At 34.4% G+C, this 20725-nt stretch overlaps 1 protein-coding gene across 1 annotated transcript in view; it reads right to left on the reverse strand.

Annotated features, from left to right (window-relative positions):
* Positions 1 to 1866: 1866 nt before the first annotated feature.
* LOC138708059 (RNA exonuclease 1 homolog) overlaps positions 1867 to 20725 on the reverse strand; it is an 84269-nt gene continuing 65410 nt past the window's right edge. Inside the window, exon 14 of the mRNA XM_069838187.1 lies at positions 1867 to 17347. Coding sequence (XP_069694288.1) covers positions 17274 to 17347 — 74 coding nt within the window. The 3' untranslated portion in view covers positions 1867 to 17273. The remainder of the gene's footprint in view (positions 17348 to 20725) is intronic.

Here is a 20725-nt window from a genome sequence, read left to right on the forward strand (position 1 = left end):
AATTAATTGTGTGAGGAGAACAGAGATAAGCACAGCTATTCTTCACAATTTACTATATATTAAATATTGTCCTACACAGTCACAGACAGTTATACTTTTAAACTGTTTATTTTTCCAAGGAAAGTTACTCTTCAGTTCTGAAGAAACTGCTCAATGATTAAAATTGAATCGGTTATTGTTGAAAGGAACTAAGTCCACTTTTTAAAGTTTTGAGATAATCGAAAAAAAAAAAACTGTTTTGTGAATAATCTATCGAAGATTAAACCACAATATATTATACATATATATTTTATGTATACAATATATTTTGGTTTAATCTTCGATAGATTATTCACAAAACAGTTTTTTTTTTTTTCGATTATCTCAAAACTTTAAAAAGTGGACTTGGTTCCTTTAAACAATAACCGATTCAATTGTTTTCGTTTGGGGAAAGAGAAGATGAAAAAAACGCTGATCATAGGATATGTAGTTAAATACAGGATACCGGTATAACGAAAAAAGTGGGCTAAACTTCAGGTACAGATTCCTCATGTGTATAGGAAAAAATGGTTATATCAACATGAGTCCGGAAATGCTTGGTTTCCGAGTAGGGGTTGCAAGTATAGCATAGTGCACTCCAGTATGTTTCTGTGCTAAAATTATTATGATGCTTTCTGTTTACATTTCTTTAGAAGAATTATTCAAAATGTCGTCCTCCAGTCTGAATGCAGGCAGCAGCTCATCATCTCATCTGTGTAATCTGTTACATATATGTTACACTAGGAAGAATTTGGTTAAAACAGAACGTTGATAATATAATGAACAAGGCCTCAGAATGGTTTAGAGAAAGGTATTTTTTTTAAATGAAGAAATAACTAACTCTATGATTTTTAGTTTGAAATCTCTTCCTGATGATTTACTTCGGAATGTAAGATCAAATGCTAAATTTCTTGGAATATATGTTGATGACTGTCTTTCCTGGGGAAATCATATTGATCTTGTTAACACGGTTATCTAAAATCATCCATTTAATTAGGAATTTAACAAAAATCATTTCAGTACATGAAAAGTTTATACTTCGCCTATTTTGGAGCAATTATTAGATATGGAATTATTGTGTGGGATGGAAGTAAGAGAATGAAGGAAATTTTATTACAGAAAAAGGTAATTCGAATTTTAAAAAATTTCAATGATCCAACTCCTTGTAGACCATTGTTTGTGATTCAGGTATTTTAACAGTGTGTAATTTATATATTTTGGATGTTTTAATTTCAATGGATAATTCCTTAGATCATTTCAGTTTAAGGAATAACCTACAAAGTTATAAAACAAGGCTTAGGAATGAAGTTCATCTTCCATATTTCAAATTGAGTAAAACTCAGAATAGTCACTTATATCTTGGCCAAATATTATAAAATAAACTGCCTGATAATTTAAAATTATAATTAAATACTATTGCTTTTAAATCAAGAATTCATAAATGACTAGTTTTAGATCCTTCATATTCAATTACCGAGTTTTTAGATTTGAAAAACACTAATATATAATTCTGAGTTTTTAATGTAGTGTAATACGTTTTTATGACACTGAAAACTTGAATTTTTAGGGCCGTATTCATAGACATTCTTAGCGTGGGCTTCCGGTGGATGGTCAGCGAAATAACATTTTTCGTATTCATAAACTAGTGATATGATATGATATGATATGATATGATATGATATGATATGATATGATATGATATGATATATGATATGATATGATATATGATATGATATGATATATAATATGATATGATATATATATGATACGATATATGATATGATCTGATATATGATATGATATGATATAATATATGATATGATATGAATCCTGTACAAGTAACCAGTCGATAGCTGGGCTAGTTTAGCATGCTCGTAGCGTGGGCTAGCGAAATGTCTATGAATAGCACCCTAAATGTTTTAAAACAAAAATGTATAAATGGCTACTTATAATTTTAATGAATTCTTTCCTCATGAATTGTTAAATATGTGATTAGTTGCAGGAAATGGGACCTAAAGTCGGATTTTTTCTTTTTTTGTTTCAAAAAGAGGATGAAATACTGAGCATTTAAAAAAATAATTCATGATTCTAGGTGCTATAGTTTTTAATATATTACTTATTGAATATTGATATTACGTTATGTACTTTTCGAGAAAAATGCAATTAAAGTTTTCATTTGTTTTCTTAGCAACTATAAGAAAGATTTAGGTATTTAAGAAGCACTGTGTAAAATTACGTCCTAGTTTATTATATAAAAAAAAGCCTACAGGTAGCGCAAGATGTCAAAACATAGATATGCAGTTTTTACCTGCAAATTCGTTATTTTGTTCTCCTGTAAAATTTCCTTTAACGACGTTAGGTCCCTTTTTGTGCAACGGGTCACATATGAAGATTAAAATTACGTAGTATATTGTTATGTAGTATGTAAATTTGTATATTTGACATGTCTATTGATTGTATAGAGCTTAATGACAATAAAAACATTACAATTACAATCATACTTGCAAGCCCTACTCAAAAAACAAGCATTTATGGACTCATGTCGATACAACCATTTTTTCTTCTATATATACATTGTGTGGAATTCATACCTGTAGTTTTGTCCACTTTTTTGTTATATCCTGTATAATACTTAGGCTTCATTAAAAAAGTACTAATTATCCAATCTATCTTAAATAAGAAGCAAATAATTATAATCAGTTTCTGGTAACTTCGTAATACTTTCTAATTTATAAAAATAATAATTAGTTAATGAGGCATCATTAATATTAAAATTATTTTTAAGTGATTCTTTACCTATAAAGAACTGTCAGGAGATATTCTGCTGTAGAAGAAGCAATTCTTAAAAAAAATACGAGTAATTATCATCCCAGTAATATACAAACTGATTAACCACCCACAATGAAAGGAACAAACGCATTTCCTTTTAGAAACAACATGCACACTATCCATTTTCTCTCTGAAGATGACAAGACAGTTCAAAAGATAAGAAAGACAACTCTTTTGTAGCAAAACGTGGAAAGGATGACCTTCATGGTAGTGACCTTTTAAGTGTCAAATTCAATATGTAACTTTAATAACAAACATCTCGAAACTTATTCCATCATTGCAAATCACTATGATGCTTTCTTATATCGTACTTACATGCAGAGCATCCATTTCAAATGAGAAGACCTCAAGATCTAAAGACATGACTGTTCTTCTATTTGATGTGGAAAGAGTGTTACTATTACGGAAACAATTCCATTCACACTTTTGTACAAAAGAGCAACATAACTTAACATGTGAGCTTGAAAAGCACAGTGTTTTCATACTAAAGGGAAAAGAATACCACATACATGTTTCATCAAAAACCATAAATATTTCCCCATTAAAGATGATTTTACATGTGTGTATTTACATTACCAGAAAAAAAGAAATGGGCAGATATTTGGAAGTCGTTTAATGGTGTGATTCACATGATAATGTTCATAAGCAGATTCACATACCGGTCAGAAGGGTGGCCTTTCATCTTATCTCAATAGCTCAGACAGCTCAGCTTTCTGCTTGTCATGGGAAGGGAGTGGGTTCGAGACTTGTCCCAGTGAATTTCTTTTTATTTTCTGAATAAACATTAAAACTGACTTCTACAGTCTTAGGACTGATGTTTCATTTTAACAAAAAGAGGAATAATTACAGTCCAACTCCTATGGGTTATTATTACGATTTACTAGGTAATATTACAAGGGTCAGCAGTAGGAAATTCAGCTGCATCTTTTCGCCAATTTCGGATATATTTTTTTTTATTTTCAGGTTCAGGAGCGCAGACTACACCAAGGGAGCTATTACATGTCTGGTGTGGACAAGTGATTTTTCTGAAAGGAAAGAAAAAGTTCTTGACTATGCACTGAAGAAACTACATTTAGTCAATTGTACTGATGACATTATCTCATTGTAAGGAATATTAATGACAATTTATATAGTCTCGAATAATTTCAAGTGAAAAATTGTCACAGGGCTGGGTATCGATTCCGGGACCTCAATAAAATTGAACATACCAACTGAGCTGCCCAGGAACTTCACCCGACCCATCTCAATTTTTCCCTTTATATCCACACAACTTGAGTGAGCTGACATGATGCCAGAGACTCACTGAGTGCACAAAGTCTGTGTGGCTTGGAATTGTGGTTTTCTGTTAACGTACCTATAATAATGTCTGCTTCACAGGGAGTTTTACCTGAAAAAATAGACTTGCAATTTATATAGTGTTAAAAAAATTAACTAAAAGTAATCAAACTCCCAGGAAAGTTTTAGCTAAGAACAGTGAGTGGTTGAATTATACTGCAACTTTCTCGGAAAATGTGTTAAATGCAATTGGACCTTGTAAAACACCAGTATCTTGTCCTAAATTTACACCTGATCCCACCAGAGAAACGTCCTAGAAAAGTGTTTAAGGACAACAGCAAAAAATGTAAGAGACGAAATTATCAGCAATTACGAGTAGACCAGGGGCAGCTCCTCAGGGTAGGCTAAGCCTACCCCAACACATTTGGAAAATCTGAAAAGTTCGTATATATTAAACATAATATTAACAATAAAATAATAGGAATAAAAATATTATTTCTCCAATATTAAATTTATTAAGATAAATTATACTCTTGTTTAGAGTCTTCGAAATACTATTAATGGAATTTTTTGGAGAGTTCACCGGTGCTGTAGTTGGGCCAGTACGCCATACCGTCTAAAATAAAAACTCGCTGTTACCGTACCGGAAAAAAAAAATAGAAATGCTCACAGTGTGCATTTTGCCCACTGTGTGCCTGGGGCATTAGGTGTGCGTGTGCTGGAAACCTGCTCCACATGACAACAAACAGTGTCGCCCGCTCAAACATAGCGTAATCAAGTAGTAACATTGCTGGTAATTTGTAAAATGTATAGATCCACTGATACGGTATTGGTATTAATTAATTAATTAATTTATTTATTCATTCATTCGTTTATTTACTTATTTATTGCTCAGATATTTATTTCTTTCTTGTTTCTTTTTTCATTTACCGGTATTTATTTGTTTCTTTCTCTCTTTATGTCTTTCTTTTTTTTCTTCCTTTCTTTCTTTCTTTCTTTCTTCTATCTATTTTTATTTCCTTCTTTATTCATGTTTCTTCTTTTTTTTTCCTTTCTTTCTTTATTTATGTCTTTACTTCTTTATTTATCTATTTAATCTGGTAGAGATAAGGTCATCAGGCCTTCTCTTCCCCTCCACCAGGATTAATAAAGACTGGACAATTTACTGTAAACTTTAAGAACAAAGATAGTATTAGTTACTGAAATACAAATTAAAACAGAATAATATTATATTGGATTGAAATTACTGGAGATTGAAGTATTTTATGCTACAATAAGATAACTATTTACAAAGACAACAGAAAAAGTGATTCAAGGTTCCCAACGAGAGGAATGGTTTCTTTCTGTTCAAACTTGCGAACATACCGAATGCTTAGTATGTGGACACACTGTTGCAGTGAAAAAGAATATATATATTGAGCCACATTTTACCAGGCATGCTCAAACATATAATAATACTGTTTGAGATGAGCGTATGCAACTAAGAGAAGGATCATCAGGAAAACATCTATTCGGCTTCATTACTGAAATAACTTATGCTAGCATAATAAATAATGTAAATGTTGGTGTATAAACATGTATATGTTTGTAGGAAGAAACAAGCAGAAAAGCATATCTAATTTTGTATGTGCATAAGGCTAATGTCCTTCTGGAAGGATATGTATAAAATATCAGGCACAGAGGATTCGTGAACTACTGAAATGCTCTTATGACCAGTGATTTCTTTTAAGACATATTTTAGGACAACATATGAAGAGAAATTTTTGCAAAAGAAGATGTACACAAAGAAATTATACTCACCCATCTACTTGTAGATCATTCAGGTTATGCATTTTCAGCAAACCAAGTTTTCTGGTGTTCACAGAAAGGTATTCAAAACTATTTTCGGATTGTATACACACTATTTAGAAGGAAGTTATGCTAGAACATCCTATTGATAATCAAAATAACTACATGAGAAGTAAAGATTGGTGCACCTCTACACAAATTCTTCTGGAAGGTGTCAGACATATCTGAATTAATGTAACTGTGTTTATCGCTATTTTGTTTCAGGAAGACAAACTATCCTCTGATTAATAGTTTTTTGGTAGGAGGGGTGCAGGTCAAGTCTAATAAAAACTAACAGGAGTTGGGAGTAATTAAAACAAACTGAAAATTGGACCCAAGACTGTAAAACTCCTTTTTTAGCATTATTCAGGGAAAAAATCACTGAAATGAGGCTCAAATCCATTCCCTTCTGCCTGACACAGATGCATAAGCTGAGCTACTGAGGCGAGACAGAAGGTTTCACTTCTGCACAGTATGTCAATATCCTCACAAATGTCCAAATTTCGTTTTTACTGCACGAATAAATATAATTTACAGCAAATAAATTTTCTTCCCATCTTTTCAAGTGCATTTCAGAATGGGTTATGACAACACTCAAAATAGAACAAATTTCAATAATGTTTGCTGTGTATCTGTGCTGTATGTCTCTGACCATGCACAGTGTTTTGTATGGAATATTCAAGCAGCACATTACTTTCTTCTGGTACTGTTTTTTTAATACAATTTGTACTATATTAGAAAGGAAGACAGGCCTATGGGGAAAAACTATTTATTATCTTTGGACAAACTAATTATAAATTAGTTCGTAAACTAATATTATGCTAAAATTTTATGTTTATCAATATCATAAAAATGTGAGGTGTGACTGTTTACTGCATAAGTTTATAACATATAGTCGTGACCTCTTATCTGTCAGAACTGTAAAACAATCATTTTGATCTGGCAAGCATGCAAAATTTGTCATACATCTTTTATACATTAACAAAATTATAACATATAAAAACTAAACACAATACAAAATTATGTACAAGAATTTCATGTTTTTAGGTATTAATGGCTGTAAAATATAAAAATGAATTACCTTATATGATAATGTACAGGGTTGCCAGGTGTCTCGGATTTTAAGGGACAGTCTCTTATTTGAGTAAAATGTCCTGCATCCTATACATTCTTTTCTGGGCTGTGAATTATTCCGTATTTCAAAACTACATCTTTCCTTCGATGGTATCCAAGTTTTAAAGTGGCTGCTACACAGCAGAAATGAGCAGTGAACTTTTCACAGGTGTATTATGGGACCAATTACAGTTCCAGTTCCGCACCTTTCGACAGCTTCATTTCATCTTCCGCATCCTTTCCATTTTCTTCTCAACGAGTATGGTGTGTAAAGTGTGGTTGTGGTGTTGTAAGTTGAATTCAAGATGAGTACTAAATGTAAACTAGTAGATTTTGATAATAAAGGTTCTAAAAGATTGTGTATATTTTGTGAGTCACGGTTAGAAGAGGAAGATTTCCTTTTGCCTATGGTTTAAGAGCAGTACAAATAAATACAAAGCACGTTGCAAATACTGTAACAAAGAATTTTTGATAAGACATGGGGGTCATAGTGATGTACTGCAGCATGCTCGATGGATAGAGCATAGGAAGAATAAAGTATCTACATCTATTCTTACTTTATCTACTACATCAATAAGTAGTTTTTTCGTAAGAAAAAACACTTCTGAAGATGAAAAGGTCAGTAGAAATTTAACTGAAATTATTAAGTGTGAGAGAATTTACTTCATCATGGCAATTTTGTAAACTTTAATTAATTGTTGCGTAAATAATTGAAGTTACCAATTCCTAAATATAATTTTTATTTGATTTTAGATCGCCCTGGCAGAGTTGATTCAAGTATTTCACTGCGGGAAGCATAACCAGTCTTGTAATGCCATGGATTGTGGAAACAAGCTTGCACACTATCTGTTTGAGGACTCTAAAATAGCATCCAAAATGGCATATGGTCGAACAAAGCAAATTTAATAGTGAAGGATATGTTAGGACCTTTTATAGTGACTATTGTTGTTAGTGATCTTAAAAAAGTGAAGTTTTTCTGTTTGTACTGATACCTCGAACAAAAGAAACAGAAAGTTTAACCCTGTTGGTGTACAGTATTTTACCCACGAAAAATGTGTTTATGTGAAAATCTTAGATTTCATGGAAGAATCCCGCGAAAATACCAAAGCTATATCAGATTGTGTTAAATTATCATTAGCTAAGCATGATGTTTTTTTTTTTTGTGAAGTTTCTGCATTTTGTGCTGACAAAACAAATGCTAATTTCGAGCGGCTACATTCTTTCATATTATTGAAAGAAAATAATAAAAATTAATTAAGTTAGGTTGTCCTGCACATATTGTAAACAATGTTTTTCGCCATTCTTTAGATAGTTTAGATGTAGATGTAGAGAGCATTGTCTTGTATATATATTCATATTTTTCTAACTCTGCTGTTTGCAGAGAAAAGTTGAAAGAAGTATTTTCATTTGTTGACTTTTAGAGTTGCAAGAATCTTATCAAACACATAATAACAAGATGGCTAACTTCAGGTCAGCTATAAATAGACTGATTAATTCTTGGCGAGCTATTATTATTTCACATTTCCTCAGTTCTTTGTCTCACTGTCAAAAAGCAATTCGGACACTTTTGCAAATCAGTAACAACAATGACAGTGACATAAAAGACCATGAATATAGTGATATAATTATCACCTTTCAATTTGTCAGCAACAAATGTAAAGATTTTGAAAATCTTAGTAAACAGCTACAAAACAATTCCACTACTGGTATTCAGTTGTTTGGAATAATAGATGGGCTAGTAAAACAGCTTAAGTGGAGGGTTAAAGATTTTTTTTTTTTTTTTTATCTTTTGCCCTAAAAACATTTTCTGTAATACAATCACAATCAAGATCAAAACTCCCTGAAAGTTTCCTGAATTTTCTGACTTTTGCAGTAAAAATATATTGAAAAATGGTTTGAATTTTCAGACGAAAACCCTTTCTTCAGAATGTTAATTTTAGATTTAAAAAGACCTTCTACTTTCGATGCTATAACCGAATTATTGTCAAGTATAGGTCTAAACACTGAATCAGAGATTGATATTGACGAGTTCTATGATGAATTTTTAATTCTGATGGATTTATTAGCCACTATAAGCAAAGATGATCAATTGAGCGTTAGTTAAAAATGTGTTTCTGTTTTCAAAAATTAAGATGGTGTACCAAATTTTCTTAATTTTATTAGCTTTTGTTTGAGCATATCTAGTTCAAATAATTTTGTGGAAAGAATATATGAACTTGAAGTGGACTGATGGGAGAAATAGGTGTCTGCCTAACTTACTGAGAGAGCACTGACGCACTCAGACAAAGGTCCTGTGTTCGATACTCGGCCCAGAATAATTTCTCCCTTGAAATTATTCACCATTGTTCCTTTGTTTCCACATTGCAATTGCAATTTTTTATTTTCTCGAATTTTGAATAATTTCAAGGGACAAATTGTTCCGGGGCCAGGTATCGATCCCGGGACCTCTGGTTGAACATACCAGTGCTCTCCCAACTGAGCTACTTGGGAACTCCACCCGACACAGTCTCAACTTTTCCCTTTATATCCACACAACCCGATTGGGCTGACAAAACGCCAGAGACCCACATCGAGTGCACACAAACTCTATGTGACTTGGAATTTAGTCCCTTATTTTCACCCTGAACACCTGGCAACCCTGATAATGTTCAATAAAAGTTACACTTTTACAAAACATAAGAATGTCACTTGCTAACTATAGCAGACAAAATTCTGTTCTTATACTAGTTTTGTTAGCCCACTTACAGTGTAATCCATATATGCGAAGAAAACAAACGTCCAACTAGACCACATTTCACAGCTGCTGTCATGAAAAAATTATAACTCTTTACTACAAAGACACACAGTAATTGTATGAATTGGGTACCTCCGCGGAAAAAGGTTGGATGTAACAATTTTAACCACAGTGAGTTTTCAGTTAATAACATTGGTTGTTAGTCCCTCTACAAGATATTAAGTGATTTAAGAGGAATTTCGTTGTTAAACACACTTATTTTATCGCAATGCTGGCTTCCCTAGAAGAATGTAGGATGTCATAAAGATGGCTGAGGCATTTTGTTCTAAGCTGACACCATCAGCTGTTAAAAACATGAATTCGTGTAGCAAACATACGCTAAATTTCGACAAATGCAAAGACAATGCAAGGAAGATTGAGAGAAACAGAGAAAAAAATATTCTAATCGGAAAGGAAATGTTGTCCAAGAGAAAAATCTTCATATGAGATATGTGGGGAAAATGTTGGTTGTTACCCATTGTTGAATTTTATATCAATATAGACTGCATTACTAATTTATGGAAGTTTCAAATATTAAACTACTTCATTTCTTGTTTGGTTCTCAATTTAAAAATGGTTTAAGAGAAATTTAGCAGAAATTACATAATTTGCCTTGAACCTGAGTAAAACACAGAATTAAAAAAATTATTAATAATGTAAAAATATTTTATAACAATTTGACCATTTTTATTTACAATTTCTAGAGAGATTTCAGAGAAAAGCACTGTTTAAAACTTTAAAGAATGGCAGTATTTATTAGTAATTTACATTCATCTGTTCTTATAGGATAGAGTTCGACACTTTCTACGAAAAAAGATTAAAATGAGCAAACTGCATTCCTGAGTGACCTTATGAGTACAAGTGAACCCAGTGGGAGGAGATCTGGAAAAACAGATGCAACATCCACCTAAGTCATTATTTTCTTATCCTACTCCTTTCCCTATTTCACTTCCTTCAGACATTTCTTCTCCTATCCTGACTTTGACTCGTTTCATATGATAAGTTACTGAACAGTCTTCTATCTTTGCCTCCTGCTTTTTCAATCCACACTTATTTTCTTCAGGATGTCCATCAGTTTGTTCCAATCAACTATGTCAAACGCCTTTTCTAGGTCTACAAATACTGTATACACTTCTTTAGTCTTCTCCACGTATCTTTCGAGTGCCAAAATAATGCAAGTGTGCTGACAAAATATTATAACACATATCAGATATCTTTTAGAAGAGTACAAGTTTTGCAAGCTAAATTGAAACACCAAATACAACTACAGATGAGAGTATTGTTGTTTAGATGATGTAAATATATTATAAATACAACTCTCTAATTTTAAAAGACATAATATTGAAATAAAGCGATAAAATATTCTCGTCAATCCCATTAGGACAATTTCAGAGACGTTAAAATAACATACTGAATAGCCTATACATCCTAATTTTTATGTGACTTTCACAGACCTCTAAGGGGTCCATGGATTCCAGGTTAATAACCCTTTCATAGAAGATTAGCGACTGAGTGGCTGCCACTGAACTTCTCATCTGCCCAATACATGCCCACTTCACCCAGGGCATGCCCGATTCCTGCCCACCATTTGCACTAAACTTGTGAATTCTTAAAAATGGAACAGAGGAAATTAAGTGCAACATAAATATGAGAAATGCCTGTTATTATTCGGTTGAGAAGCTTTTATCATCCAGTCTGCTCTCGAAAACTCTCAAAGTTAGAATTTATAAAACAATTACGTTACCAGTTGTTCTGTATGGTTGTGAAACTTGGACTCTCACTTTGAGTAACAGAGGATAAGGGTGTTCGAGAATAAGATGCTTAGGAAAATATTTGGGGTTAAGAGGGATGAAGTTACAGGAGAATGGAGAAAGTTACACAATGCAGAATTGCACGCATTGTATTCTTCACCTAGCATAATAAGGAACATTAAATCCATACGTTTGAGATGGTCAGGGCATGTAGAACGTATGGGTTAATCTAGAAATGTTAGTTAGTTGGAAGACCTGAGGGGGAAAAGATCTCTGGGAAGGCCAAGACGAAGATGGGATGATAATATTATAATAGATTTGAAGGAGGTGGGATATGATGGAAGGGACTGAATTAATCTTGCTCAGGACAGGGACAGATGGTGGGCTTATGTGAGGGCAGCAATGAACCTCCGGGTTCCTTAAAAGCCATTTGTAAGTAAGTAATTGTAAGTAAGAAATGGAACAGAATGATTTTGAAGATTTTTTATGTTGATGTAAAAATAAAAAGGGATTCAAATCTTAAAATTACCCACATGTGGCTTCAGATCTCCAGTGATGATCCACACACCATCAGGGTTTAAAGAGTCACAATTTTCTTCAACCATGGTCACAGTTTATGATAACTAAGTTTGGAAAGGGAAAGAAGTTATCACCTCTCACAGAAAACGTCCCACTAATCTATAAATCTCCTCTTCCTAATATTTCTGAAGAAAAAAAAAGCATGGCCTAAACACGTGTCCACTAATGGAATCAAAATACAAAGATTTTTATTACTCCTTGCCTGGAACAGACTCAGCAAAGACATAGCCAGCCAAATTAAGACATAACTGAATCTGAAGACTGAAATATATTTCACTGTTGTGTCTCATACCCATTGTTAAGTTCTGTGCCTTATACGTGTATTACAAATCTTCAATCCTTCAATTTTGTGATGTTTTCTAATGTATAGTCAAACTGTAAAATGTATGGTTCAGGAATGATTCAAATGCCTTATATGTTACATTCGTTCTTAACTCTTAAGGGAAGTATGTCTAACATAGCAAACCTAAGGACAACCTGGAATTATGGGAAAACCAATACAGGAAAAAGGATGCTCACAACTCAATGTATTCCAGGAACTGTCTATTTTGATGTGTTATACAATATATTTATTTTAATTTTACACAATGGACGAATGTAACCCTGAAAAAAAGAAAGCTTATAATGCTATGAATATGGAAGTGTTCCTAATATCGTACATCTTGTTACTTGTGACAATCCAGAAAGTTTTGACACATGTTATAGGCCTACATGGAGAACATGTAATATGTAATTACATTTTACTTTATAAAACAACATAAATGTGGATGAATACAGTAAGGTCAAGTACAATTAAAAACTAAAAATGAGATTCTAAGTGCAATTTAAATTTTCAGTCTTGCATGCAGAAATCACATGTGAAATTCTTCCATCATTTACTCCTGGACAAGCTTCGTGGCTCCATCTCTGGCATCTCGTGCATTTTACCCATTTCTCCCCACTTTTGTCATACGAAAACACTTCATCATCCGTTTTCGAGGGAGGCTCTTGCTGGTTATCATCAGAGTCAGAAAAACTGAATGAAAGTTTTCTTTTCCTCGATTTAGTGGCTTTCTTCTCGGTTATATTTGAATTGGAGGGGTTCTTTCTGTAAAGCTGTTTCTTGCATCTATTTGTTCTGCTTTTCCCATCATTTTCTTTCACAGCCTTCTTCGCAATTTGGGCCCATAGGGTGAGCTTGTTAGCACTGCTGCACTTCCAGTTCATGAAGGGCGACAAAGGCAAGGAATCGTTTCTTGTTCAACAGTCTTTTGGACAGACACACCTGAGATAGGACTGATGTCATACAGCAAGACAAAAGACGTGTCATTTGAAGACTGTAAATCATTTGGACCTGGAGTTGTGGGATTAGCAATGATTGAACAGTTCAGGGTTGTTGGGAACTGCTTCAATTGCTGTGACTGATGCAAATTCATTAGTATTGAAAATGTCCTTATTACATGGAAACAGTCCACTTTTCCGAAAGACATTAACAACCACTGCAACACTGCTGGCTTTCAAGTAAGCAGAGTGGCTACCTGGTAATGAGTGACCACTCTTGTGAGATGTTGTTCAATTTCTTGGACATCGTAGGTTTTGAACAGGAGCATGTCTAATGGTTGCATTTTGTTAGAAGGAAAGAAGAAAATATGCACACAATTCTGACATGCCAAGTCCAACAATTCTACTTTCCTTGTATGTGAATAATGACCATTAATACAAGGATTGCCGGGTCTTCCTTCATTGCTTTCACATGCCTCAGAAAGTAATGAAACCACTGAGTAAATAGCTCAATTTGTGTCCAGCCTGACTTATGGCATGTAGCAATCATACTAGGAGGAGTGCCCTCTAACAGATCCTTTTTCATTCGCATTCTCAGAAACACAATCATAGTTTTTGTTTAGTCAACTGTCCGAAGACAGGTCTGAACCTCACAAGTGATATCAACAAGGCACCACTTATGAGGCAACTAGGCCAGGAGATAATGGGGTAGGGTGGCCAGTTCCTTTCTCCCTCCATTGCATACATCGCCGATTAGCTACACTGTGCTCATGCAAATTACAACAGTAACAAGAGACCCTCTTTCAGCAGATGATACTGCACCGACTTGTCTTTTTTCTTTCAGGGAAACAACGTTCGACATTTTATGTTGCACAACAGAAAATCCTGTTTCATTACAATTGTATAGACGATATGAAGCAAAATTTATCTCTTCAAAAAAGGACTCATACAGCTCGAAAAAATGTTCGACGTTCTCGGGTGTGAAACCTTTCACTCTTGCAGCTGAGGTAGCCTGAGGTTTATGAAGGGACAGCTTGGGATGCCGTTTAAAGAAACGACGACTCCACTTTCATCCACCTTGTCTATCATTCTAAGCAAAAGAGTAAGGAATGCCATCCGCTTTATATTCTTAACATTGAGACCTAAGAACTGTTTTTCCATTACTAAATACTATGAAATTAGTGAATCTTCGATTTCTTTGGGTAAGACAGGCTTTCTTCCTAGATTTGGATTAAATAACTTGTCAATATCTACTTCTTCACTTCTGGCTTTATCTTTTAATGTTGATTTTGGAAAATTGTATGTCTTAGATGCCTTCAACAATTCAATTTTTTTCCTCTTACAGGTAATATGACCTTTCTCATATCATCTGGAGTCCAGGATTTTAATTTCTTGGGTGGCATCAGTAATGATAAAGTTAATATCACTGTTTTCGTGCTGCACTAAAAGGGCACCGAGTTTCTTACAGTGCACCATTACAACCATGGTTGATGTGCATATTAGGTGCATATGCTATAAACAATATGGTGGCCTGGTGTGCGTGAACAAAGAACTCAGCCACTGGCACAGCTCGGTCAGTTAAGGCACTTGCCTGCCGATCCAGAGTTGCACTCAAGAACGGGTTCAATTCCCGCTTGGACTGATTACCTGGTTGAATTTTTTATGTTTTCCCCAACCGTAAAGCAAATATCAGATAATCTATGGCGAATCCTCAGCCTCATCTCGTCAAATATCATCTCGCTATCACCAATCCCATCGACACTAAATAGCCTCGTAGTTGATACAGCATCATTAAATAACTAAGTAAAAAATACAAACAAAAATATAAAGGACTCAACTCAAAGATCCGATACATAAAACGTAACTACTGACTGTATTTAGCATAGTAAAGGTAAAGGTATCCCCGTAACATGCCATGAAGGCACTTGGGGGGGGCATGGAGGTAGAGCCCCATTCTTTCCATGACCTCGGCACTAGAAAGAAGTGGTGTGGTCGGCACCACACTCTGACCGCCTTTTACCCCCGGGAAAGACTCGGTACTCAATTTTATAGGAGGCTGAGTGAACCTCGGGGCCGTTCTGAAAGTTTGGCAACGAGAAAAAATCCTGTCACCAACTGGGATCGAACCCCGGACCTTCCGGTCCGTAGCCAGCTGCGCTACCAACTGAGCTACCCGGCCGCCCATTTAACATAGTAAGAGTACAAAATACATTTCATACATACCTTTCTTTTAGATACAGGAGTCTTAACTACAGCTTGCAGGTAAATCACCAGCTTCTCAAAACTTCAAACACTAATACAACCTTTTCTCGCCCACATAAGCACAAATGAAGGCCAGTGGCGCAATTACTATGTAAGTAAATAATATCACTAATTTCCGCAAGATGGTAGATACTACCAGAAACGAAAACTGGGTGTGCGATATTTGGCACTCATTCCTTATATTTATACAAGCTGTAATAAGACTATATATGACATCGAAACTTCTTCCACTGGAAAGTTGACAATATATTACATTTTCAATATATTAGCATAAAGGAAATCTTTTGTTCCAATGTAAGTATATTTTTTTGACTGCAATAAATAATATCTCAAAATTTTCTTTACTATATTACACATTTTCATACCTAAATTGGTTTTTTCTTCTCTTGAAAAATTGCCCAAGTATTACATCCAACCTTATACGATGGAGGTACTCAATTTGTTACCAAAGAGTTTCGATTAAGGTGTAATCTATTCAATATAGAACCATATAAAATTTATTTTAACTTCATAAAAATAAACTCAGTTTATGGATGTCCAAACCAAGTCCCAAACTAAAATTAAAATACATGGAACAATAAATAATTTCACATACTGACAGTGCTACTGTACACTGTATAAAAAAAAAATGCACTGTATGTACAAGCAGTGTTATCTCATTGTCATCAATGGCAAAATGCATTGAAGAGTGTAGAAATATAATTTTTGGAAAATAAAACTATATTGTTGCCACAACATATATGTTCTCTTGGATTTGCACATGTAAATTGTGTTCTATGTATTCTCGCATACAGCTCTTCATTTCTGAGGACTGTTTCGAGTAACTGTGTCAGCAGTGGAACAAAATGTATTGTAACAGGGAATGAGATGGAATTATTTTGAAAGCTAATGTATATGAAGTGCTATGGGTAGCTGTGGTGTACACAATTATTGACTTTAATACATAAGTTGACTAAAAATGGGAGGAATTTACAAATAGCCTTTCTCAGTCTGGCAAATTAAGAGTTTTCTTCTTTTGTAATTTAATGTATTTTATTGCCTACTGAATACAAACAAAATCAGACTTTCCCTGTTTTATTTCAATCAGCCAGGCTCTAGAAACAGATACCAAGATTGGGCGTGTTAATGTTGTACTTTAATCGAAAGGCTAGTTATGACACAAACAAATTGTCTGTTTTCACAGAGCTGCAGAGAAGGCGAGAGTTCAAACACATTACTGTCTCATACAAAAAAAAAACTGCAGTTCTGAATTCATACATATAATAAATAATTATTTAAAATTAACCGTATTAACATATCTTACTTATATTATATCTAAGATCAAACTAAACTATTTATCACAGTATAGCCCTATATGTAAACTCAATTTTTGCATAGAAGACTTTTTGCCTCGTGGAATAGTCACATACAATACATCATGTAGTACCATGTTATTTTTAATTACATACAAGGCTTATCTCAGAACTCCTATAATTCTTAGCTCAAACCTTTTAGATAACAAATCAGATTTATAAAAAATAAACTAAAATTACGGTTTTCCATTTAAAACACAAAACTCTGCTCAATATGGAATGTCAAAATGAATTTTATGCATCCTTGAGCTTCCACAGCATTAACTCCATGCAAGCTTTTGCATCCTCAGCACTGTCATGGCCATCCACTGAAAATAAACATAACATGAACACTACAATTGTTCAGTTGATGGAATAATCATATATAAACAATCCTGGATATATTTATTGAATCTCAGTTCATTATCATTAGTAGTCTCCCATCTGTCACATGATTCTTTTAGAGGCCCAGTTAATCCATACACAGGAATGTCCAATTAAGTAAAACATCATTTAAAATATGACTATTTTTTAAGTCATTCTACAAATAGACTGAACTTACAAACAACTGTATTTGAAATTTCGTACTTATCAGACCTTAAAAATGTCAGGTATATCTCACTGTTAACAGTGTCTAAAACAAGTAGGACCCAAGATACGGTTTTTCATGGACTACACTAAGTTGTGATGCAGTCAGAGCTTTGTTCCTTAATGTTAGTAAACCAATGCAGATTCTGGTCAGACCAGTAGCACAAATTCTGCTGGTTTACCTCACTGTTCACATAATAACTAGCTTCATTGGATAACATGACCTTATACATATGACCACTGGACTCCTCATATACCTCTTTATAGTTATTGTAACCTGCCTATGGTGCAGGAATTTTGGCCACTGTGTATTTTTCAAAACAAAAAATTATAAGTTTTTAACTGCGTATTTAAGAAAATTTTGGGGTTTGCAATTTTTTTTTCTCTAACATAATGGAACTACAGCTGGCGCCAGTGTTTTTGGCGTGTGTCCTAGATATATACTGCCCAGTTTGTGAGCATGTTGCTAATGCAGCTGAGAATGGTACTACTTTATATACACGCCACATCAGCCATTTGTCAAACACAGTTGTCAGACTGACTGCGGCAAATGTAAAACACTCGCACTTTATGTTCCCATTATGTATTTCACATGCCAGAAACGGTGATGCGGACTGTACCTACAGTTCTATTGCTCTAACAGTAGTATGTAAGTAGTTGTGAAACACTGCCCAAGTTAAATTTCAATCACAACATCCATACTTTTATTTACAATTTCTACAATTCTATTAAGTTCACGTCATGTGCATCCTTAGCTGATGTAACTTTCAGGACATTACACATATAAATAATTTTAGACAAAAAACAAATGAAAAATTTTAAATGCGCTTCAAGGGCACCAAACATGACTTTCTTCAGAAAAATATATCCAGAAATAAGAAAATCACAATGAAGGAATGACATAAAGCAGATGATAAGGTACTAGTCCACAGTGCAAATTAAATTGCAAGTAATTTTCAAATCTTCAACAAAATTTGTGCCTTGTGGTTATATGTAAGTCAATAAGAGCATGGAAAAGTTGCATTTACTGATACAACACACCATTCATTCTATTACACACACGCAATTTCATATTTCACTATTCTTGGTCAACTGTCAGATTGTCTGCTATGAAGGCTCCATGAATGATATAGAGAAACTATGCATTGTATAAAATGTTTATAGAAAGGTCAGGGAATGATTTCGATTTTCTATTGGCAAAAATTATGTAAATACAAAAGAAAATTACATTAATGAGGAATTCAATATCACAAACAGAGCATCTTATAGCAGTGTTGAGATTTATATTGTCGCGATTATATGGTAGGATGACCAAGTATGATAAATATGATGATAAAAGTTATGTAGTGCCAGGAGAGATCTTAAATCTAGACAATCTAAATTTCAGACCGTGGGCGAACACAGGGACAGTACTCAAAATTATAGAACTCTACACATGGTAGTGCATGACGATTTGAAACTGCTCACTGATCAGCAGAAACAACATGTGACTTTGCCAGGAATTGTTGTATCTGTACAATGAAGATCGTGAAATGTTCTTCCAGTGACTGGTGACTGATGATGAGTCTATATTCCTGTTTGAGACGCCAGATAAGAAAAGATAATCCATGGAGTGGAAACACATGGATAGTCCACCTCCAAAAAAAAAAAAAAAAAAAAAAAAAGCCAAGGTCAAGTCTTACACCAAAGAAGCAAATGGCCATAATGAGATGTTTCTGTAATACTCTTGATCTACTGGCTTCCAAACTGGCAGGCATTAATCAGTGTCATCTACTGTGATATTCTGGTTACACTGAAACGCAGAATTCAACAGAGACACAAAGGGAAATGGCCGCTGACAACATCAATGCTAGACAGCACACCAGCTGGCAGACGTGTGACACTTTGACATCAACTTGATTCCAAGCTTTGCTGCATCCGCCATATTTCTCTAATTTTGTTTCATCAGACTATGCACTCTTTGATAAGCTGAAGAAGAACCTGTGTGGTCGATGATTTGTCAGCAAAAAGAAGCTACAACAGACTGTCCATGAGTGGGTTCCAGTACTCCTAAAGAATGGTTTGCTACAGTTATCCGCAAACTTCCTGTGAAATGGGAACACTGTATCCAGTTTGGTGGGGATTACCTGTAATATTTGTACTGTGTCTCACTTTACTCGCCTGTGCCCAAATCATTATTAATGGCCAAGTCCAAATCGTTACTGAATGACCCAAGTATAATCATGCATCTGGATGTGCTTGGTTTCTGAGTAGAGCTTGAAACTATGATCATAGTATAATCCAGTACATTTCCTTGCTGGATTTATTTTGACGCATTCTGTTTACATTTTCTCAGATATGGGAAATGCCTGTTATTATTCGATTGAGAAGCTTTTATCATCCAGTTTGCTGTCAAAAAATCTGAAAGTTAGAATTTATAAAACAGTTATATTACCGGTTGTTTTTTTATGGTTGTGAAACTTGGACTCTCATTTTGAGAGAGGAACAGAGGTTAAGGGTGTTTGAGGATATGGTGCTTAGGAAAATATTGGGGCTAACAGGGATGAAGTTACAGGAGAATGGAGAAAGTTACACAATGCAGAACTGCATGCATTGTATTCTTCACCTGACATAAGTAGGAACATTAAATCCAGACGTTTGAGATGGGCAGGGCATGTAGCACGTATGGGCTAATCCAGAAATGCATACAGAGTGTTAGTTGGGAGACCGGAGGGAAAAAGACCTTTGGGGAGGTCGAGACAGATGGGAAGATAATATTAAAATGGATTTGAGGGAAGTGGGATATGATGGTAGAGACTGGATTAATCTTGCTCAGGATAGGGACCAATGGCGGACTTATGTGAGGGCGGATGAACCTCCGGGATCCTTAAAAGCCAGTAAGTAAGTAAATACTGTTGTACTGTTCAAAATGTTCACCTCCTGCCTGAATACAGGCCTAGCTCGTCATCTCATTGAGAACTGAACATGCTCCCAAATTCTTGGCATAGTTCTTATTATCTGACAGATTTCCAGAATCCACTGACGGAGAGTTTCTTCATTATCCATTGAAATCGAATAATACACCATCAACTTTAAGTGCCCCCACAAAATGGAATGCAATGGGTTGAGAGCTGGTGAAT

Source organism: Periplaneta americana, chromosome 10 (assembly GCF_040183065.1).
Source record: "Periplaneta americana isolate PAMFEO1 chromosome 10, P.americana_PAMFEO1_priV1, whole genome shotgun sequence".
Taxonomy (NCBI): domain Eukaryota; kingdom Metazoa; phylum Arthropoda; class Insecta; order Blattodea; family Blattidae; genus Periplaneta; species Periplaneta americana.